This window comes from Lingula anatina, chromosome 6 (genome assembly GCF_051362555.1).
Source record: "Lingula anatina isolate TDL-2025a chromosome 6, LinAna3.0, whole genome shotgun sequence".
NCBI classification, from domain to species: Eukaryota; Metazoa; Brachiopoda; class Lingulata; order Lingulida; family Lingulidae; genus Lingula; species Lingula anatina.
This window is the reverse complement of record NC_141772.1, coordinates 9,222,425-9,245,800: the sequence shown is the minus strand read 5'-3', so window position 1 is coordinate 9,245,800 and position 23,376 is coordinate 9,222,425. Positions and strand designations below refer to the sequence as shown.

At 36.8% G+C, this 23,376-nt stretch overlaps 1 protein-coding gene and 1 long non-coding RNA gene across 13 annotated transcripts; both read left to right on the top strand.

The window, feature by feature from the left end:
* The first annotated feature begins 1,766 nt into the window (after positions 1-1,766).
* Positions 1,767-3,856, top strand: LOC147761094 (uncharacterized). The gene is made up of 3 exons (XR_015335074.1): positions 1,767-1,957; positions 3,596-3,688; positions 3,798-3,856. It is a non-coding gene; the product is annotated as an uncharacterized LOC147761094 (long non-coding RNA).
* A 1,989-nt stretch (positions 3,857-5,845) lies between these two features.
* Positions 5,846-21,942, top strand: LOC106172567 (uncharacterized). Of its 12 annotated transcripts, none has more exons than XR_015335073.1 (23): positions 5,846-5,995; positions 6,439-6,503; positions 6,797-6,825; positions 6,982-7,369; positions 7,655-8,084; positions 8,445-9,355; positions 9,658-9,758; positions 10,120-10,155; positions 10,876-11,085; positions 11,359-11,431; positions 11,653-11,822; positions 12,070-12,140; positions 12,524-12,611; positions 13,022-13,183; positions 13,608-13,752; positions 14,000-14,227; positions 14,554-14,664; positions 14,939-16,014; positions 16,552-16,638; positions 20,139-20,531; positions 20,612-20,631; positions 20,841-20,860; positions 20,900-21,942. XR_015335073.1 is itself a non-coding variant. In XM_087015557.1 (20 exons), exons 1-20 carry the CDS (start codon positions 5,985-5,987, stop codon positions 20,229-20,231), a joined length of 4,485 nt encoding a protein of 1,494 aa, XP_086871683.1. In that variant the 5' UTR covers positions 5,846-5,984; the 3' UTR covers positions 20,232-21,942. The 12 variants fall into 12 exon arrangements, 2 of the variants coding, with proteins under 2 accessions (XP_086871683.1, XP_013408797.2); XR_015335072.1 differs by having other exon boundaries at positions 20,139-20,551; XR_015335069.1 differs by having other exon boundaries at positions 20,139-20,761.
* Positions 21,943-23,376: the final 1,434 nt, after the last annotated feature.

Here is a 23,376-nt window from a genome sequence, read left to right as displayed (position 1 = left end):
AATTCTGCCTATGTGGTTTTAAATGCTTTGTGTAATGGATTGGGGGTTGCTGTTAATGTTTAGTGAACGAGGGTACAAAATCCGCCAGAAAAGACAAATATTCACCTCGTAACTTAGACAAAGATTCAGTTGAAATCTCAGTTGCCCTCACCGGAAGAGGTGCTACAGCACACTAAAGCTCACTTAAGAAAACCCCCAAACAGCTCAAGTCCAGCAATAATTAGACCCTTTCCAAAGGCTCACCGTCGCATTCCAAAGATTAAAAGAAGAAAACGATGCAGTGCAGTACTAACTGACACACCTGAAAATGAGCTACTCGAAAAAGAAAAGGCCAAGCCCAACAAAATTAAAAAGGACAAGCGCAACAAAAATAAAAAACAGTTTAAGATTTCTAGTCGATAGAGAAAATCAAGAAAAGGGAAATTAAAAATGACCAGCGATTCTGAGTCAGAAGAAGAGTGGCCATGTCTGGTTTGTGGGGAGCCGTTCATTAACAGCCGACCAAAAGAGAAATGGGTTAAATGCATTGTTTGTCTAAAGTGGTCACATGAAGACTGTACAAAGGTTGACCAAGTGTAGGGCCTACATATGTCATAACTGCGATTTTGATTCTGAGTTGTTGAGTTGAAAGAGATACAGTTTTCATTTGTACATGTAGGTCTAACATACTGTTGTTAATAGGTTGAGTTATATGAGTTCAATTTCTTTTCTCTTAAACTACACCACTTTTGTTATCATTATGAAATGAAGTGTAACTGGATATGGTTTATACATGGAAAAGACTATTTGAAAGCAAATTGTAAACGTAAAAAATGCTTACAAACTATGGAGATACGAATACAAAGTAACACGTACTTGTTGGGAAATTAATATAGATAAACCTACTCTTAAAATGAATTATACTTTGAATTTATATGCAAGCGTTCCAACTCGCCCTCTTGTTCCAACTCACCCCACTGCCTGTTCCAACTGACCCCGCGGGTGGGGTGAGATGGAACGTTTTAGGAGCCAACTTTGAGCATTCATTACTCTAAAATAAAAAGACCTACTTGATGTTTTATTTCATAGATGAGTGCGGCATATAATTTTCCCCTATCAGATTTTTTATTTTTGTCCCCAAAGCTTTGACTGCTGAGATATCGCAAAAAAGGTGAAAACTGTTCCAACCAACCCCGCTCTCCCCTATACATGTACCTTCTTGGTCTAATTCAGTTGATTATTTTGCTTTTGCTATGTTATACATCAAAGTTATTTTTGTTATTGCGTTTTGTTTTTAATTTTTGCTTTTTTAAAGCATATAATTCTAATTGGTTTATTTAATGGCGTAAATAAATTGCCAGAAATGGACACCGGACGTACATGAACAGTACTGAGTAGGCCTACGTAAACATATCATATTTATGACCATCTACTGACAGTCATAATCAGCTGATAGCAGGCGTGTTTCCATTTACTCAAGGAATTATATTATCAAGGAATAAATTAAAATTTAAAAAATCCTTGCTTTTCTTCAGTGCGGTAAAAAAAATTAAAGACGTCATTTCGGGTCCCGTGATTATGATCTATAACCTATATCCACGATATGTGGACATCAGTAAACTTTTTTACCTTTAAATAACTTTAATTAGCATAAACTGTGTGAACTATTGCCTTAGTCTACCTCGATTGACTTTAAACTGCCTTTACTCAAGGAGTTATAACAGAAGGAGATTACACGCGTGGGGGCGGAGCCCGTATTACGGTCTCTCATTGGTCGGAATGAAAAGAACCCAGAGAACAATGGATGCCTATCTCTGTTACGCTTAATTACTCTCGTTTAAATCTCGTTTGTTAGTATCTGTGCCTTCGTCTGTTGATTTTTGAGGACAGAAACAGAAACGGAGTCCCAAGTTTCTAAAAAATGAGAGAAATACAGAATTTATATGATATTACGTTGGACAAGGTTTTCAAAAAACAGGTAAGTGCTTTTAAATGCATAACTACACGAAATATGAAGATAAATTGCAACTTTTATGTCGTAGGGTCTCACTGTGTAAGTGTCCAGCTACACGTTGATCTCGCGAGGTGGTGTGTGGAGAATAAATATTGCACGAAAAATATTTCCCACTCATAACAAGTGCCTATAAATATAGTATCAGATGAAGAAAGTTTGGTCTTTATACAGTTGCAAATGTTAAGTAATTTGTGGCAATAGCAAAGAATAAAACTTAGGTGCACTTTCAGTAGCCGAATAACAAGCAGATGCTTAAGCCGCCATCTTGTTAATATTTCGAAAAAAAAATTCGAAAAAAGACATTTTCCTCCTACTTTTTAAAACTTGTGTCACATGACAGTCATAAAATTTAACTAATTGGTATGTGTGCAACACACTTGCTTGAGCAGTATTGTTTTTTTTTTGCGATTTTACATGTGGTCTAGCTTGGATATGACAATTGACAATTTTCATGAGTTCCGATCAAAAAGTGTTACGCTTGTTACGGCCAAAAGCCTTACCGCTTTTTGTACTTTTCAAATGCAAGATTATAAAAAAATTTGGTGTGTTTAGATTCTTGAACATCTTGGTCGTGGCGTGGTATATATTGCATGGATACTGCTCCAATATTTCTTGAAAAAAATGACCTGATTTGTTCAGAATACCAATTTTTTACTCTAGTGTTATGGGTAAATGTACCATTTTGGCCTTTACCTTTTTCATGTTTAAATCTAAAAAGACTTATCATGACAGTTGGTCATCATTTTTCTTCTCGCCATGGTGGGTGGCTTTGGAGTGGTAACTTTGTTGTTAAAGTAAAGTGCTCAGTTTTTTTGACTGGAACATTTTGCCTCCACCCAGCATTTTCCATCATGGCGGTCTAACAGGAAGTTTGACTTCACAGTGTCTTTGGTATAGTTATTTTTAACTTATTTAGTCTTCTTTTTACATAATTATATATGTTTTAATTCATATTAAACCTTTGAAAAAAGAACACACATGAATCCTGGTGCTTCTTAATTTAAAGTCTTAAGGTTTTAAGTTCACCTAGGCTCCAACAATTACTTTACCTGTTATCTCACTACACATCTCTCTTTGAGTCAAGGTGTGTAACACCCCATTCTCATAGATTAGATCGACCTACATTGGATCGACCTAACTCCCTGGGGGTTCACGCTAAATAGCTGTCAGCCGGGCGGACACGAAAGTTAATTACCCCTTAAAGCTTGTAGTAGGCGGGGACGGACACTTACGGGGGATTATCTGACAGTAATCTAGTGAGACTCCCCGCGGTGATAGATCGATCTAAAAGTTGTGAGAACAGAGCCTAAGACACACCTTATTGTGTAAGACACCTCTATAATTAAGGGGTACTTGCTTCTCTACTTAAATTATACTTCACTACTTTGGCATGTTAGGTGGCAAGCTTGGATGTTTCAGTTCATTTTAAGAAAGAATCTTTGCCTTGGTGGTTACAAAAGAATAGAACTCTATTAAGGTTTATTCATTACTTGAAATTAAATATTTCATCTTGTAGTGTTGAAACAGAAATTCTCTCAAAATTGATAATGAATTTGACATGCATATCTTAACACTACTCAAGTTTTTTTTTTTCTATTATAGATATGGGAGAAGGCTGCATTGAATATATGAATTATGGTCAGGCTGGAAAAAATTAAAATATGTCAATGAAAAAAGGAGGTCAGTGTGTCTGGGGTAAGTTACTTTTGTCATAATGCCTAAGATGCATTAAACATTCACTAACAACAGTACCCTTTTTAATTTTTTTTTGAAAATACAACAGCCTTGGGCATTTTCCTTTTAGCAACCAGCCTCTCTGAAATCCCCTTTTTGTCCTGTCAGAAGAGTAAGAACCAGGGCGGATTTAAATAATTTCTGTAATAAGTACAATTTCTTTCAATTTCTTGGGGTTATTAGCTTGTGATCATGAATCTTGATGTTCTATATAAATTTAGTTGTAAATTGTTCATTTATGTGGTGAACATTATTTCAGTCAAGTCATAACAAGACACATTAAACTTCACTGCGTAATTCCATAATGTCTACATGGATACTAGTAGTTCATAATGCTATTATTATGTTGTTTTTTTTCTAACCTACAGGTTTCTCTCTTTTCTGAGTGGTATGGCATTAGCAAGGCAGAAGAAAAGGCCCTGAAGAAATTCTCACTTGAGTTGTCCTTTTTGGAGAAGAAACTGGATAAGACTGGCCAACAGAGATTGCATTAAATTAATAGTGCTCCTTTATGACATTTTAAAATATTTTCAGTCACCTAACTGACTCTATACATTGCAAAAGTGGACAAAAATTTTATGTTACTGTTACGTGGAAAAAAATTCAAAACCTATATATAAATTGTTGAGTGCCATGGTATAACGGTCTACCTGATTGCCAGTGAAATTTCTGTTTCAGTGAAATTTCTTTAAAGCAGTCACTTACTGCTTATTTACCAGTTAATTTTTTCAGCTGTTACATTTTATAAATGTTCTTACTAAATGTTGTCTTGATCTATAATAACCTTTTGAAAATCCCATGTTTTTATCCTATTTGTAAGAATTAACCACTTTATCTTCTAGGATTTTTTTTTTCATTCGGCCCATTAGATTCTCAGACCTTGCTGGCCTGTAAGTGGAATAGTATCTGGCACAGACTGGTATCAGCAAGTCAGATAAAAAAGAATATAATTATTTCTATTTGCACGGTTGAAAAAAATGCCATCATAGACTGCAAAAAACTGGAAAACTGTAGCAACTTAATCATTCTTATGACTTCATTTATTACTGCTTATGTGTAAAATTTTTGTTTTTGTTCTTCTATTGATATAATAAAATAGTTTTACTCACAGATGCTACTTTCATGAGTATAGAGTGCTTGAGTATAGAGTTGACTTAAAAGATATTTTAAGTTGATATAGTAAATAATAGTTTGAAATTCAATATTCTCATCTTTATTTGTTTCACTTTAAAGAGCTCAGTGAATACTAAAATTTCTGATATATTTTGTACATAAATATATTTATGAATGAATAAAAATTATTCTTAATGTATAGCACTGTGCACTTGTTTACCAACAAATATGAACAGTGTTAGTACGTGTCAAATAATCCTGAAAAAAAGGGAAATTTCCAAGATAAAGAAATTTATAATGAGTATTCAGTAAACTGACGTGTCGTGGCATTGCCTCAACCTTGGATTAAAATTTTAATTAAATGCATTATAATATTAAAATTATACCGAGTGAGAGAAAAAATACTTTAAGAAATTTAAAACCAGACACAAAGCGTAGGCACTGTCACAATGTATATGTTTATGGGACCCAAGGGCAGGAGGTTCCAAACGTTAATGTATTAATATTATGTCCTTTGGCAGTGAGGACAGACGTTCACTTGAATGTCATTTTCACAAACCACAGTTGGGACGTTTTCTTTTGACTTCTCCTTGGTGATTTTTCACCGGGTTGTGCCATAAAAAAGCCATCTATCACCGACTAAAAAAAGCTCATGGCGACCATCCTCAGTCACCACCTTATAATCGCTTTCTATGATATCGTTCCCTTCCAGCACATCGTCCAAATAATTACCTGTGAAAAAAATCGTCAGCATACAGCGGCGCTTTGACATTACTGATCTCTAATTCTAACGCGAAATAACGCATATGAAATTTATCTCCAAGCTGAGGAGAGCGACGCAGACGAAACCTTGAGACCGGAGGCCCCCCCGTAGCTAGCTCCGCCCACCGTAACAGACATCGGACAATAGAAAGGCTTGCGTGTAATCTCCTTCTGTTATAACTCCTTGCTTTACTGTAGGGTGAAATTGGTTTGGGCTTATCTTGTTAAGTTTTCTACTCCGCGTGCTGCCATCTGTAAGTAAATAACCAAAACAGTACACTGCACATGCGTGAAATTCTCTGGCAACCGTGCGTAAATCAAATAGCTCATCGGAGAATTGATTGGAGTACTATATTACTTTGTCATGTGAACGTAAATTAAAATGAGTTTTGGGTAAGTACATACACACCGCTACGCGTAAAGAGGAGTGTAAATGGCGAAATATTCCTTTAAATGATGGTAAGGCGCCTTCGTAGCCGGGCACCGTTTACTAACGTCTCGTTACACTACGGCCGTGCAGGCTAAATTAAGGCAGCTACAATGTAGGTTAGAGTGTAACTTGTAAGACCATTGATATCGAGAATGTGCTGTGTTTATCAATGTATTAATCTAAGGCCAATCTTCAGCGTAGTTTGAGGCTCACGTTTTTACTTGCATTAACCTGCCTGAATATATCAGCAGCAGATTCTCTCTCTCTCTCTCTCAGTAGCACAGGGACTCGTGTCACACAGTTCACTTCCTCTAGCTTTACAACACTGTCTCACAGATGTGTCACATTATCAGTAATAGGGCAATGAGTGCTTTGTTAAAACCGTTTTGTCTAAAATCATCTCCAGAGTGGCCACCAGGTTTGAGACCAGTGAACAAGGTGGGAAACCTGCCATATTTTGGCAGCAGCAAGGTAGGGTGAATTTATTGTAGATTTATATTTTTGTTTTATTACTTATTTCATAAAACAATACGAATCATACATATAGTGTCATTATTGGAACTGTAGGAAAAAAGTCCTGATAGTTAGAGATACAAGTACATAATGATTAAAATAATGTTTTATACTACTATCATATGCCTCTTTGGTTACATTTTGGTGTGTATGAGCATTAATGTCCAATGCAACAACATCAACCAAAAACTTCATAAAGACAATTATTATTTTGCTTAACTATTTCATATATTGATTATTATTATTTTTAGGAGCAGCAGCATCTAAGAAACATAAGAAGGTAAATGTCATGTATTTTATCTTACTATGAGCTAGATATTACCACTATATATATCAGTATAATACCTGTAGATGCATTTGCACAAAGAAACATTTTTTATCTTCATTGGGAAATATAAGGTGTAGATCAAAAGATAATTTGATTTTTTGTTTTCAGTTCAGTTATAAGCAAAAAGCACAGCCTTTCCCCCTGAGGTCTAAAGTCCAGATTGAAGAGGACCCCCCACCCCCTGCCCATAAGTTTACACAGAACAAAAAGCATACCCTACCAACCAATGAAAAGGCCGCTTCTAAGAGATCTCAATCGGCCAATAAGAATAAAGCTTCTGAATTGCCTCGACAAAAGTCAACAGAAAATGCCCCAGAGAAGCTGGCAAAGGAGAAACCAGCTCCAGAGAAGACAGCTAAGAAGCAAAATGGTAGACACACAAAAGGTGCTGCTAATTTACAGGGGAATATGGTCACCCTGACCCAGGACCAGCTCAACGCCATATTGGCCACCATTGGGCAGGTGACACATGGAAGTCAAGTGAAAGTGGACATTGGTAAGACTTTGCATAGAAATAATAACATTTGTAGTGTGATTCTGTATGGGTTTTTAATAATATCACAGGTAATTTATCTTGCTGCCTAAAAGCACTTCAATGATTATATGTTTTTTTTTCTGGTTTAGCTTGCCAGTCAGTGGCTACACAGCCTGGATACTGATGCCATTCGGAAACAGAATTTGTAGAATTGTAATAGTGGGAAATGTATTTTTTAATTAGCCAGTTTTAACTGATAATCAGCCACTTTTAAAAACTGAAGTGAATACTTATATTTAATTCTAGACCCAAACAGCCAAGAACTAAAAATTGACACTGTTGAGGGATCAGATGACCAGAACAATCAATCAGAACACAAAGATCAGAAAGATGGGCCAGCAGAGACATCTGGTGACGGTAACCAAGGTGACCAGGAGGGCACCTATGTCCCAGGTCTGGGATTGATCAGCTTTCCAAAGCAACCTGCAGAAACAAATCAGCAGACAGTAGAAAGAATTAATGTCAGTAATAAAAATAGGAACTCTGTGTCTGATTCCCAGCAGTTATCAAATGAGACTGACACAAAGCCTAAAGAAGAGAGTATATATAATATGCTTAAGAAACTTGGTGCTGGTGACAGAGATAAAAAGGAGGACAAGGAAAACAAGCAAAAGGGCAAAAGTGACAGGAAAACAAGGAAGGAGAAGGAGGGTAGTGATAAACAGGACAAACTAAGGTTTGTAATTATTATGTATGACATTAACTAACCCTGTAAGGATAAATAAAAATGGACTTAATCAAATTATTTTTACATTTTCTGGACAATTCTGTTTTGAATAAGAAAGTAATAGAAAATATAAAATATCATTTTTGCTTCACCAAAGGTAATCCATGTGATATTACAATGGTTGAATGACACAAGCTTGGATTAAGGGTTTATCTTAAGACTTTCCTAAAGCAGGGTTAGACTTGGTTAAAACCTGTCTTACCCTTACCATACATAACATGGTAAAATCCAAGTAATAAAACCGTAATAATTTACCTTTTTTAATATGACAGTAACAAACTAATAAGAGTACCTTCTAAACAATTACAGGTCAAACGGAGACCATAAACAAGACAAAGCGGAACCTGAACCAGACAAACAATCAAAAAAGGAGAAGAAATCTAGAAAAGCATCAACCAAAGCAGACGACTCTGACAACAAAAAAGACCATGTATCTCCAGAAGCTGCTTTTGAGGACAAAGAGTTGGCACAGGATGGGACTGGTGATGTTCCTGCCGTGGCTGTCCCAGAGTCGCATTTCTCCCCACCTGTCCCCAGAGCTCATATGACCAAAGCCGAGCTGAAGAGACAACAGTGGGAAGCAGAGAGAAAGGAACTGGAGGCTCTCAGCAGAATGCCTATACATGCCACAGCAGCATCTACTCCAAGAACAGCAGCAGATGACACACGTCACACAGCACTGTCATCTGGTGGTGAAACACAAAACAATGCTGCGCATATTCCCAGGGGTCACATGACCAAAGCAGAACTGAAAAGGGCTCAGTGGGAGCAAGAAAAGAAAGAAGCTAATAAACTCAGTGATTATTATTTTGAGAGCACCCATCCAGCTTCCAAGACGAGGGATGGGAAAGTCATGCAGTCTGACACAACCCAAATGCCCAAATCAGAACTGAAAAAACAACACCGAGAACAGGAAAAGAAAGAGATTCAGGAAATGAGGTCAAGCAAGACAAGCCAGTTCAAAACCAATGCGGCTGTGCCCTCTACTGGTGATGATGCTTATAACCAGGGACAGTATGTACCCGGCCTGGGTTTTATTCCAACCCTGCCACAGCAACCAGCTGATATAACTCAGCAACAAGTGGATGTGGCCGTGGGGTCAGTCGGTGTCCAGCAGGCAGGGAGTGACCACCAGCAGGCAAATACACTGACCAGTCCTAGGGCATTTCAACCATTATCCAAGGCTGAACTGAAGAGACTGCAGTGGGAGAAGGAAAGAGGTTTGTTGTATCAACTGAAAGATTTTATTTTAATGATATCAGAATTTAGGTGGCTTATTTAGATTTCAGGCAACTTCTCTTTTATTTCACCTTTGTCCTGATAATTTTAATTTGGTTGCATAATTTTTAAAACTGATCTAGATATTCCCATCTGATTTTCAAAGATGACATTTGCCACAAGCTCTCTATATCATATGTTGGTTACCTAAAAACTACATTTTCTGGCATTAGCCTCTGGTGGAGCTGAACAGAATAATTAAGGTGCAATCTGGTTCGAGGTTGTTTTAAATTCTCTATTTTAGCTGAGCAGGTCCAGGAGTACAGTCCTTGGGGGAAACCAGGAGCAGGTGCCCCTATACGCAGTAACTCTGGCACTGTGCTGACTGACTATCACTCTAGACTGGTGAGTAGAGGCACAATCTGTGACATGCCATTTGGTATACTATATTGTATTTAATTCATCTATATTGTATTATGTAGCATATGGTATACTGTATTATATAATAAGTTATTTTATATGATATGGCATCTATTACTTAAGACAAAATGATCAGATATAACTGATTCTCTATACTTGGGTATTGCTTTGCTTTGCATAATATGAAATGTTTGGAAGTTAATGCATTCCATGTCTCCAAAACCTTAGTGTATAATGTAGTCAATTGTGAACATTTACTTTATAAGTGTTTTGCTTGCTATAAGATGTGTAAAATTGTAAAAGCATAATATGTACTAACACTAAGCTGTTTTAATCCATAATGCAGCATGAAAGCATTATAGTTGATGATGCTTTTGACAATGTGAGTCCATGTGTTGGTTGTAGAGGTTTTAAAAATCTATTCTGATGAGTTCTCTTTATTTATACCTTCTACCCAGTTGAATGATTGGAGTTGTGCCCAGTTTAGTTTTCTTCTTTTTGTACTTTTCTAAGTTTCATTTGGTAACTTCATAACTTTGTTTTTTTTTTTTTCTTTAAAAAATTAATTTGTATTTTATTTTTTTTTTCTTTTCATACTTTCCTTATGACCCACTAAACCCTGTATGATGTTATTCCTTAATTTTATTTATCCAAGTCACTATTACATCAAGTGTTACATTTATTTGTTATCCCAGACCTATGCTTTCTTTAACATTTGATTGGAACAAAAAGAAAAATGCCAACATTGAGTTTGTTAATAAAGAATGCTCTAGTAGAAAATCTGCTGCTGTGACCTGTCTTATAATGTAATGCCTTTTGTTTAAAACTTGACAGCTTACTTCCCATTGTGTTGACCATAAATCTTTTTTAATATTCTGACTTTACAATATATTTCAGTTTATTATTCTGAATAAGAGCTGTAAAGAAGATTTTTTAAATGTTTCTTTATGATTTGATATTTGTATTTTAATATGAATTAAAACAAGACAGATATGCTAAAGGAAGGTTTCCTATTTTGCTCAGTAACTTCATATTTGAACACATTATTACCAACTTATACAATTTCAACATCTTACATGGTGGCACATTCAATTAATTTCAGGAGCATGTAATGAGAAGATCACAAGAGGAGGCTGCTATGAGGAAGTTACAGCAACAACAACAGTCACAGCAACAACAACAACAGTTACAACAACAACAGTTACAGCAGCAACAACAGTTACAACAACAACAACAAGTACAACAACTACAAACACAGGCAGCTTCCAATGCTTTTGTTCCTGCAGCAATGAGAAGCAACTTTACACTGACAGTAAGTGCAAGAGGCAGTGTTCCTTTAATCCTTGGTCCATACATATTTACTAGTATAAAAGTCAATGACTGGGTTCCCATACCCAGATTGATCCATCAGCATCGGTCAAACTCCCTGGAGAGTCTTACTAAATTGCTATCAACTGTACCAGCTTAAATGTCTGTCACGCTCCCGAATCAACTAGGGTCCCAATGAGTCGGTGTAAACCTCAGTGCTCAGATAGTACAGATCAAATGAAATTTAACATTCAATTAGAAATGCAATGTATTTTAGGGTGCAGCTGCTGAAAGTGAGAGGTTTTTGTCTTCTAAGGATGAAGAAAAAAGGAGATGGTTAGAAGAATTAGGTAAGTATTCGGTAAGGCACGGCAAATGATTGTTTTAGCTGTATAGGAGAATATATGTAACACACAGCGTGGCTGTTCAAATTGTTAGATTTATCAGAATCTAAAACAGAAAAAGTGTTTTCTACTTATAAAAATATATGTAATTGTAATCCTACCTAAGGGCATCTGTTGATAGTATGATTCTGCTAACAGTGAACTTTTACCTCTTGGAACTTTCCTAGACAAGCAGAGGACAGAGAAACAGATGCAGAAACAGAGAGAGAAAGAGCAGCGACAGCAAACAGATCAGGATACATGGGCCGACAAACTGAGTCTATACCAGACTGCCCAGCCTTCATTACAGCCCCCTGCAGCTGTCCCTGGGGCAGTGTTAGATGACCTCAGGGCACAGGTGAGTGGCTAACAGGTTGAGAACACCTGTTTCAGATGTGTTTTATCTACTTTTGTACGTAACAGTCATGTTTTATGTTATCATTTATACAAAACAAAAGAATTTTTAAAAAATTTGTGCATGCTTATTTTTCCTTCTTTCATGGACTTTTCTAAATCACTTTCTTTATGTTGTGTCTTATTAAATTAAGGGCCATATCCATATACTTTGCCAAATAGTAGCTAATGTTACCATGTTGTTAATACAGGTGCCAGGTTTGGAGACAGTGACCAGTCCCCGGCAGACAAGTGCCCCCCAGGTGGTTACTGAGAGTGACAGGTGAGGACTGCTTTCATATTTGATATGTGTGCGTGTGTGTGGGGGGGGGGTCTAGGGGGTGGTGATTATGCTGCTTTAGACATTATTTTTTGGCAAATGTGAGAGCAGAGTTTGCACAACAAGGGGAATATTTCCATTAGGATTATAATTTATTACATTTGTCAAACTGTTATGTTCAGTTTGAGACTTTCATCATTTACCTTGTGCAGTACATATGATATGAGGTATTTTGTATTGAAATTTGTTGGCATTGTAAGTAAAGGTTGTAGAAACTACCTGAGAACAGAGCAGTTCAGTATAAGAATTAGATTTGACTTGTATGTGAACATTTTATCCAGACTTTACGTTATTGTAATGGTGTGTACTCTTTGCTGTGTTCCTAGGTCCCACGTGCGGGGACAGGGGATGTATGTGGACGAACAGAGAAGACAGCAAATGGAACAGGAGAGGAAAAGACAGTTAGAACATCAGGTAATTTATTCCTTATCCAATACGTATACAGGGTTAATTATTTTAGACTGATTTTACTGTCCTTTGACTTAAGAGTTGCTTTTAGTTTGATGAGTGGACTCCCAAAACAGTCTGAATGTTACAACCAGAAGAAAGGGTTGAAAATTTGCAGTTTTTCACTTTTCATTGCTTCAGTAGTTTTCTGACCCAAAACCTAATTTAAGGTTACTTGGCAATTGGCATATACTGTATTTGCAATCAGATATTTCACAGGGACATTTATTTGAATTTTTACATCTGTTTTAGCAGGTACACTTATTTTGTGGGATGCAACTGTATCTCTGCTTAGTAACCCTGTACTTTATTTATTCAGTAAATTTTTAAACTATGAATTAACTGTTATTTATGCCTTTTATCTGCTCTCTCCTCAGCGTTCAATTCAGGCGCAGGTGGAGGAGAAGCAGCGTCTGAAACGAGAGGCCCTGGAGCGCCAGAGGATTGAGGAGGAGGAGGAGGAACGCAGGGTGAAACGGGAGCGAGATTTGATGAATTTACAGTTCCATCTGGACCAGGAGAAACTGAAGAAAAAAGAGGTGAAAGGATAAGACATAATATTGATTTTTTTAAATATATATTTACGTTATGATATATTCATTTGGCAGATGAAGAACAACAAGAAGAAAAACAATTTTTTTTTTTCGAGTTCAATTCATTTGTGTTTAGTTCAATTTATTTCTGTTCTGGTACATAGATTATCGTAGCCTTGTACAGCAAAATGTAATAATACAATTGGTGCTAACCATTCTGTACATAATTGTTATTTGCATTATCAGTATGTAAAAACATAGATATCTTTAAATACTGGTTCAGTTTTAATAAAATATTCTAACTATTTGGTGAAATAAACTTTGGATTGTTTACAGATTACAGTCACAGGAGCTGATTATGTGCATACAGCTGTTTAGCAATTATTTTTGTCTTTATCTATAGATAACTGACGTAGATTTTTTCTTTCAGAAAGCAGAGGAGGATCGAGTGAGAGAACTGAAACGTGCCATAGATGAAGCCAAGGCTCAGGCAGAGAAGGAGAAGCATGAGAGACGGATGAGGAAACTCCAAAAAGGAGGGCATGATATCTCTAACCTAAATGCAAGTTTTGAAGGTATGTGGAAACTAAGGTCATTCCAGAAGTTATAATAAACATTATTAGTTATTTAATTTAAAAATATGTATTTATTTGTTTTTTTTTTTGTTGTTGAATTGTTTGTTTATTGAAAAATAACTGATTTTTACAAATGTTTGCATAATTGTTTCTTTTTTCCAATTAAGTAAATTATTAGCATTTTTGCAGAAAATTATGCATGCTTATATGAGCAGTGTGTATAACCATTAATCTTTATTTCCAACAGCCAAACATTCCCCTAGAACTGAAGTACCCCAGACTCAGGTACCTGGGTTGCCTTCTGAGCCAGTTCCAGGAGGTCCTGTCCCTGCAGCTGCTCCAGTCACCATTCCACCTGCCTTTGTACCAGGGTTAGGGACTGTTTCAGTGCCAGAGGGTGTACCCTCTCAGACTGCTGTTTTGCCTCCCTCCCTTGTTCCAGTAATTGGGCCTGGGGGCACCACAACATATATTGGTGAGTTGCCCATAGCGTAATCATATAAAGAAAAGTACTTATTTTTCTTTATCAGTGACAAATTTAACTTTTTTTGGCTAAGAATTGAAAGTTTACTTATGCAGCTTTACAATAATTTATTTAGCATAAAAATACCTGAGGTTTTCAGGATAATGCCTGATTTCAGGATTTTCAGTTTTTACAACTTTCACCTATACTAACATTAAATGATAGGCAATAGACCAAGTGTGAATGTCTTTGAAACAAAAATATATGAACCTCATATCAGTCAGACATGAGAAATTAAAGAAGTTTAAAGAAGGCATTGTTATTTCTGTGTCCCCCAGCTCTCCCTCAGTCGTTTTCCCAGGCAGTAGTCCAGCCTTATACAGAGAACCGTGTGCTGACCCCTTCCAAGCTGAGGTCAGGTGTGGGGAGAGAGTTTGGCACACAGACAGGTTGGTATTCATAGTACTGAAATGTACTGAAGTATCTGCTGTGAACAGGAGAGGCAGGGAGAATATTTTCTTTAATGTGTCCTCGTGCAGTCAGAAATTTCCAGAGTCATTTTTAATAATATCAGACGATAATTGATAATGGATTGCAGATAATAATATTCTAAATTAAAAATTAATGTACTTATTGAAATTTGATGACACAATGGATAAATTATTGTATTATGGAAACAGCAGTCCTGTTAGACATTATAATTGCTGTTTTGACTAATTTTAGATGAGGGCTTGTCTAGAGAGGAAAGTGTTCAGATTGAGTACAAAGGATCTGCTAAAGAGACCTCAAGGAATCCCAAAAAGACAAAGGCTACAGTTAGAGTGAAAAGTGCCGATACACACCGAGAACCACCAACAGAAGAGACGACAAAGCGTAAAAAGAGGCCACTGAAGGTTGAAGAGAGGCCTGCTTGGGGTGCATCAGGAAAAAGTAAAGCCAAAGTGAAACAGTCTGAACGAGATCCTTTCTTCGAAAAGAGAAAGAAAGCTCGAGAGGCAAAAAAGGCTGAAAGAGCCCAGCAGATACTGAAACTGGTGGAGGCAAATTCTCCCAGGGCGCTGTCTTCAGCGAGGAATCATGCAAGGTCCAAATCGCCCCCTGTTCCTGCTCTCAGGTTAAATGATGGTGCTGAAAGAGGAGGTGCAGCCCATGGGGACCAATCGCAGAAAGGTGCTACATCTCATCGCAAGGAGGAAATTTCCCACAGAGGGCAGGTCAGTAACCGCTCTGTCAGTCCAGCCAGAGGTACCACTCACAGAGACGCGCAAATAAGTCATCAGACTCACAGACCACAGACGTACAGAGCTGAGTCCCCTCCTGTCCCTGCTCTGCGTAACCAACAGAACCAAGGGAGAAAATCGCCACCAGTTCCAGCACTGAAGCACAAGATGGCCGCCGAAGAAAAGAGCCACAGTGAACACCAGCAATCTCATGTAGATATACTGAGGGTTAAAGATTACCAAAATGACTACCACAGTGACGCTTTCAGTTATGACAATTACAAACCAAAAGAGGTTGCCACTGGTGCTCCCGTTCGCACCAAGTATGGTGAAGGGGAGCAGGTGTCCCCCGTCAACAACGCTTCAGACTTTGTTCCCTTCACGAGAACAAGTGAGGTCCTTGACCCTGCACATGCAGAATCCCCGGTGCCCATGTCGCGCGAAGGCACGGAAGCGGAGAAAGCGCGTAAAGCCTATTGGCAGGGGAGGAAGCCAGGCAAGTTTGGACAGCAGCTTGAGAACTACTCTGATAGCCGTATTGTGGAGGAGACCCCCAGCAGGACAGAGAGCAGTGCCAAGGTGGGTGTTATTAGTAGCCCAAATCTGCCACACTTGAGGGCTACCTGTTGAACCTGGTGTCTCAGTCTGTCCCCCATGAGGGCTGTGTGCCAGAAGACTTTGCCCACTAACACAAACTTTTAAATCTATTTGGAATCAGGTCACCAAGTTGTTGGTCTCCTCTAACACATTTCTTTTATTGCGGTGAATGTGTCCTGTCTCAACTAACACAATTTTAAATGAACAAAGTACATTCATCACATTGTTGTCAGAGTACAGGATAATTATGTAATTGGCAGGTGCAGGTAACAGAAATTTCTCCCATAATCTATAAAGTTATATAAGATTTTGCCAAAGACAGCTTAAAGGCTATGATATTGATTTGGACAACCCATCATCATTACCTTTGCTCAAATAGTGAAATTTTTTAAAGAGACTGAAGCAATGATCATGTTAGATTTTACATAGTGATGCAATACTAAATGCAATACTTTACCCCTCATTTCTAACTTCTGAATGTATCAAGAACAGTAACGGCATACTTTATTTCTTTCCCAGGATCCTATTCTAAACCCCAGCCTTGTGACAGACCATCCCACACAGAGACAGGGGTACATACTGGAACAGTTGAATGGACTCAAAATGGTGAGTTTTCACTCTTGACTTTTAAATGCATTGGGGGGGGGGGGGGGGGGGTATTAACGTTTCTAACGTACTCCACTTTTTATAGGTGGTCATCCATTTTTATCACAATTTTCACAAGTCTACAAACCATATGCTAAGGGGAGGGGATCAAATAATGGGACATTGTGTTTTACATCCAAAACTACTGTAAAAATGTAGCAGAAAAAATGGAACATTGAAATCCTAATTTATATGTTCACTAAAAATGACAAAAAATGCCTGAAGTGATTTTTTATATTTGTGCTACTAATCAACTTTTTCAATAAAAATGTGCAAACTCATAGCTTCATGGAACATTTTGATGGGAAATATTTTTTCCCTTTCCCTTAAGGCTTTTTTTACCTAGCTAGTAGGACGCTATTCTCTGAGTAAACAAGTACAATGCTGTTATCCACATGTACTTTGTTATAAATCTCTCCGCTGGTGTCTCCATTTGTCAGCCTCAACCTCTAACTCTGCTTGGGGAAATAAATCCTGCCTTCTCCTAATATTTGGGAAAAATAAATAAGAAAAAGAAAAAAAGAAAAGAAATATCTGTTCTTCACCTACTACTGATGCGCTGCCTTTATTGAAGAACAGATGACTAATTCGTAACACCGAGGGTCCTGACTTAAAAGGATTCCTTCCTGCATGGAGACCACAGTTCACATATATCTCACAGAACACAGTCAGGGGCGGGATGCTTTGATCAGACAGAAGCCATATATTCTGCTTAGAAAGCCTCTTTCTAGTGCCAGAAACAACACATCGAGAACATAAAATTACATAAACCAAACAAAAAAACAGCCATTAGGGTTCAGTGGAGTGCTTGTAAAAGTGCTATAAAATTTCAGCTGTTTTGTGGGGGATGGAGATGATGGCGATCTTTTTTTTCCTGTTTGATTTTTAAAGATAATATGTTCTTTTTTATAATATTATTATAAGGTATTTAGTAATAAGGTTGTCTGTCTGTTTGAGAGAGGACGCAACATTGTCTTTAAATTTGTGTCAGATTTCAAACTGGTGAAAATGTTTTCATATTTACATGGAGGTATTATGCAACTGATTCATTTTCAGTGTCGTAAGTCAGTTATGAAAGTTGTTGATATTGCAGATATTTTTTTAGTCATTTACAGTGAGATAGCATACACATGCATATATTTAAGAGCATCATGTTAAAAAAATATAATAATAAAAAGAAAAAAATGAGACAGTCACTTCAATGTGCACATAATTCATACAGTCACAAACTTCTTGTTCATGAAATAAAAAAAGGAATATTAACAGAACTTGACGAGAACCATGAACTTGGTTGACTCTTGATGGCTTTGCACTGAAGAGTTTTGTGTTTATTATGCAATTGATGTGGAAACACCCACCTGGGATGTGCATTAGCGTGGGGAAAGGGATACTAATGGTTGGTTTGGAGGTGTCTGGCAAGATTGTTTAATGCCTTTGTGGTTGCCTTGTCTGCTTTTATAAGGATGTGTGCTTTGGCATTGGGTCAAGTTTGGAAATGTATATATCAAAATATTGTGTAAACCCCCCCCCCCCCAAGAAAAAAAAAAAAAAATGCCTGGTCCTAAAACATGAGAGCTGAGGAGGAGGGTGGGATAGGAATTACAATGTTCCAAGTTTTCACCATCCCTTAATATTACTGGAGTGAATTGTAGGTTAAAAAATAAATAAAAATGAAGATTGAGTTCAAAATGCAGCTTGATTGGATTCTTTTCCTTAAAGCTGTACAGTTTTGTGAACCTTTTTTTTTTCACATATTTGCATTTTCAGTCTGGTTACTTTGGACTCCCATGGGCCTGAGGCCTTTATGCTTCTTACATTTTCAGAATGTCCATGTTACCTGTAGTATTTACTAATAAAACTGTTGTGATTATGTTTTTCAGCACTTTGGAATATTGCATGAAAATTGACAAAAACAAGTACTTTGTGCACTGCCAATGTTAACACCACAAAAGGAAAAAAATTATTATCCTCAAACTTACAAAATGATTTTTAGGACTAATAAAACACAGCTCGAGTAAGAAAAAACCAGCCTGATAAGTTTCTTTTTCTCTTTTTTCTTTTTTCGACTAATACTCCTGGGTACTTTGAATGGTTGAATTTCATAGCCTGTCTAGCCTTCAGTTCATCTTTGCTTCCTCTGGCATCCCTGGAAGTCTATAACTAAATTTCCACCGCTCAAATACCAATTCATCCCAAAGCAAAGACATTGATTAGGAGATGAGAGTCTGCTAACTTGATTATCAGCCATTTTCAACACAAGTCAATAAATAAAACTGTTCCTTTTAGACTGAAATGAAGTGCATGCTTTGTTGATTAGGGCCACATTAGGCAGACTGGAACGAAAAAAAAAGAAAACAGAAAAAATAAAACAGGCAACTGGTTCTCTGTAAGTCTGGGGATGTACTAGTATGTGTCAGACATAGTTGAATTGAGTTAAGAAACAAGAAAAATGTTCTATTCTCAACTGGTATTTCTTTTCCATTTGATAAATCTTGTTTTGGGCTGTGCAGTGTATGTTTGGTAAAAGTTTGTTAATCAATTTATAGACTGCTAAGATTGGTGTTGTAATCCCATGTTAGTCACATCAGTGTTATTTAAATTTTACCATTTCTTTTACCATTATGAGCTAAGATTTTAAAAGTTTAACCTTTTTTAGTTTGCCAAAAAATTTTGTCATTAGATGATATGAATATGATGATTGGGTAAACTTTGGAATAAGGGGACACATTTTTTTTTATTTTCCATATTAAAAATACTTAAATACTTATTGAGAGTGTCCCGGTGGTGCCTGTAGACTGCATTGTTTGTCTTCCTGATTACAAGTTGGCAGTTTTCCCATCATGGCTTGGATGACGTTCTCTCTGATCACAGGCTAATGAATTGATCGACCACAGCTGAAATGGGTCCAAAGCATTTTCTGCCTCATTTAACTCAATTACCAGGAGTTACTTGGAAGTGTATTCAAAACTTGTTTCACCTAAACCAAAGAACAAGTAACTGATGGCACCAGACAGCTTTACACTGAGTAAAAAGTCAAGAATTCTAAGGTGTGATGAGAATCTCAATGAGGCCCTGTGTGAGCTGTTTGTAGGGTGGCATCTGTCAGGCTGTATAGGGTTTGAGTTAGACCAGTTGGAAATGCGGCACACTCCAGAAGCAGGTGTTAATTATTTGAGAGTGAAGTCATCCTGTTCATGCTTAAAAGTTGTCAGCAAGTTGCAAGCTATTTTGACCCTTCCCCAATAAAAGAGAGAGAAAAAAAAAAAAAACAACAAGACAATTAAACAAAAAAACTCACAAATTAATAAACATGTTTACATTGTGTATTTATACATTTAAACAGTTCATTAGAAAAAAAATATTGAAAAGCAGAGTTTGTTAAAAATAGTAATTGGGGACAAATTTAATCACCGTGGCCTATGTAGCAGTGTTAATGACCAGTTTTCTTATCTCCATTGCAGGGTCTTCTTCAGAGACAGCGTGAGATCGAGTCCTATCTACCCACAAGTCAGTTACAGCGCCAGGACTACGATGTCAGAGATCAGAACTACTAACCAGGAAAAATAGACTGGTAACTGCATGCAATTTCCTGTTTTAGTGAAAAGATCTGATCTGTGAACGTATCTAGGTTATTCATCGCATGATAGTCACTTGACTGGTTATGTGATCACCCGTGATCAGATTTCTGTCAGTGTGTATAATAAACATTACCAGAGAGAGTAGTTTTTACCTTAACCAAACAACTCAAAAATTGCCAGAACTGTGCAAAAAGCCAAAAGCCTTAACGCAACATTGACAGCTTTAACAGTTTTACACCTTGGACTCATGGTCATGTTGACCAGCCTTGACACTAGGTTGTCAGTCTTGACACTAGGTTGTCAGCATTCACATTAGGTTGTCAGCATTGACACTAGGTTGTCAGCATTGACACTAGGTTGTCAGCATTGACATTAGGTTGCACTAGGTTGTCAGCATTGACACTAGGTTGTCAGCCTTGACACTAGGTTGTCAGCTTCGACACTAGGTTGTCAGCCTTGACACTAGGTTGTCAGCCTTGACACTAGGTTGTCAGCATTGACACTAGGTTGTCAGCTTGACACTAGGTTGTCAGCTTCGACACTAGGTTGTCAGCCTTGACACTAGGTTGTCAGCCTTGACATTAGGTTGTCAGCATTGACACTAGGTTGTCAGCTTGACACTAGGTTGTCAGCTTCGACACTAGGTTGTCAGCCTTGACACTAGGTTGTCAGCCTTGAAACCAAAGTTCAGTTGCCAGTACAACAACTCCACTGATAGATACTGTGTGTAAAGTGAACTATGAAAACTGCTGCATTTATTGTGATATTATTTGCATCTAGACAGCTTGATGAATGGTGAAATACTGATTAGAAACCATGTGTGTTTATACATTGTAAAGTTATGTTAAATTTAATGGGAGTTGTATATATCTGGTGTTTCCTATATATATATTTTAGTTTTATAAAGATAATTATTAAAATTATATTTGTAATGTTGTGTATTTATTTTTTAATTCTGTGTATATATATTTGTAAATGGCAACTTGCAGTGTTTGTAGTAAGATATATGCAATTGTGTTAAAATACGGGTCTGTTAGGACAACATTTGACAGTATTTCCCCCACTTAAGATCTTAAAGTCTATCCACGACCGTGCCTAGGAGGAGAATCCAGCTGGAAACGTGTGGAAGAATTAAAAAGAATAGATGAAAAATAGCCGTTAGTTAAATGTTGGTCGTACTCATAAAGTTGTTTTTTTTATTATTTTTTATTTTTGGGAGTGATGTGTACTGATGTTTGACCTTCACGCTAATGGCAAAAAAGGTAATTTATTAGTTAAATTTATATTTCTTTTTCCAGTGTATAAAAGATGTAATTGTGTAATATATGTAATATATATTTTTATTACTAAATTATTAAAACTATGAATCTGAGCAGTGTAGTTATTTTCCAGTTTATGGTCATACATTATTTGTAAAAAGATTTCAAGATATTATTTATTTACATGAAATTAATTGCCTCTTTCCCGATGTATAATGGTATTTCTAAAACTTGATAAATGTAAAATGTTCCCATATTAATTTTTTGCATGTTTTGCTATGCTATACTTACTGAAAACCATCTAATTATTCATTGTCATTGTCATATTGGATGCTTTTTGGTGCTGTTTTGTACTTCATAATGCAGAATATTACCCACCAACTACAGATAATAAATCAGTGAAAGTACTGAAGTATATTGAAACCTTGCCCTTTGTATTTGTTATTGATCCCATCATAGATAAACAATGTACTATTGTGTTTACACAAATGTGTAGATAAATTTGTATAATTCCTTTGAGATATCAATGCGACACGTGATTCCTTATTGCCTTCAGAAGCAAAATTCACACATACATTTTTTTTTCAATTTTTTTCCTTGAAAAAGGGCCCTCTTTTCAGTTCTGACACACTCCCCATTTCTGTTAACTAGTTTACCTTGCCAATTCAGTTAGGAGGTAATAAGGCAGTAGTCCTGCTTTCCCCCTTCATTAGCCAAGTCACACTGCAACTGTCACTGTAAATTAGACCCCGATCCAGCTGTTGTCAAAACCAAACACTAAAGAACTAATTCTTCACTCAGTGGCAGTGTGCACTCTTAGAAAAAACATAATTACAGTGCTGAAATTTAAGCTTGTTTGCAAGTGCCATTAGGGCAAATTGAGAGGGGTATGGGGTACCATTTGAGGATGATGGTTTTGGTAACAGGGGTGTCAAATGTTCCGTGACAATCCGAAAGATTGAGTAAGTGGTGAAATGTCGTAAATGTCATCATTTTAGACACGGAATACATAGCAATGAGGTTATCTGTTGAAAGATTTTCATTGGCATAAATAGAATTAGTAAGCAAGGCAAGTTTCTATTCAATACGTGTTGAGATTGAAATCTTTGAAAAAAAGTTTAAATGATTAATTATAAACAAGATGATTAAACATCTCTCTTTAGAAATACCATTAATTCCTTTTAATTTGAAAAGAACATCCAAGACTCCCACAGAAAAACACAATTTTGTCCTGTTTATGAAACAACAAGATCCTCATGGACGCCACACTGACTAGAAGCTGTGTGAGGAAATATTTTGTAAAATGGAGACCAAATTAACACCATCGGCTTCTAATTCCACTGTTGAAATTAGTCCAGAAGCCCAGAAGGCAGGGTCGGTTGAAGATCTCTAGATTAGTGCAGGACAAATGTCCCTTTGCTCGTGGAGTATTTGTCAAAGATAAAGCAAATATTGATTTTGGTTTTAAATTTTTGGCTGAATTTTAACAAGCAATAAAGATGTTTGGTTGGTCATTTTTGATACCAGCAAAGAGGATATGGTTATTAGTATGAGCATATCCATTTCTTGACCCCATGTAATTCTGCTGGTTATCCAAGTTGGCAGAAGAAAAGGTGTTAACATTATTCATTGGTAACTGCTTCTTATGCACAGTAGACAATTAATTGCTGGATACCTTCCATTTTACAGTAAATAAAATAAGAACTTAGTGGATGCTTTGATAATGTGATCATCTCGTCAGAATAGTTCACTACAAGTGCCCACAAGAAAATCACTTTTGGCTAACTAGCTTTAAAGAAATGCATTATCAAATTATGTTAGAGATGACATTGTCTGATATTTTAAGACATGCTTGAAATTTT

Bases quoted from the DNA above. Each gene is read 5' to 3' on its own strand.
- LOC106172567 (XM_087015557.1), top strand. The intron at 12,141-12,523 runs GTGAGGACTGCT...CTGTGTTCCTAG, and splicing joins GTGGTTACTGAGAGTGACAG to GTCCCACGTGCGGGGACAGG. The intron at 16,639-20,138 runs GTGAGTTTTCAC...TCTCCATTGCAG, and splicing joins AGTTGAATGGACTCAAAATG to GGTCTTCTTCAGAGACAGCG.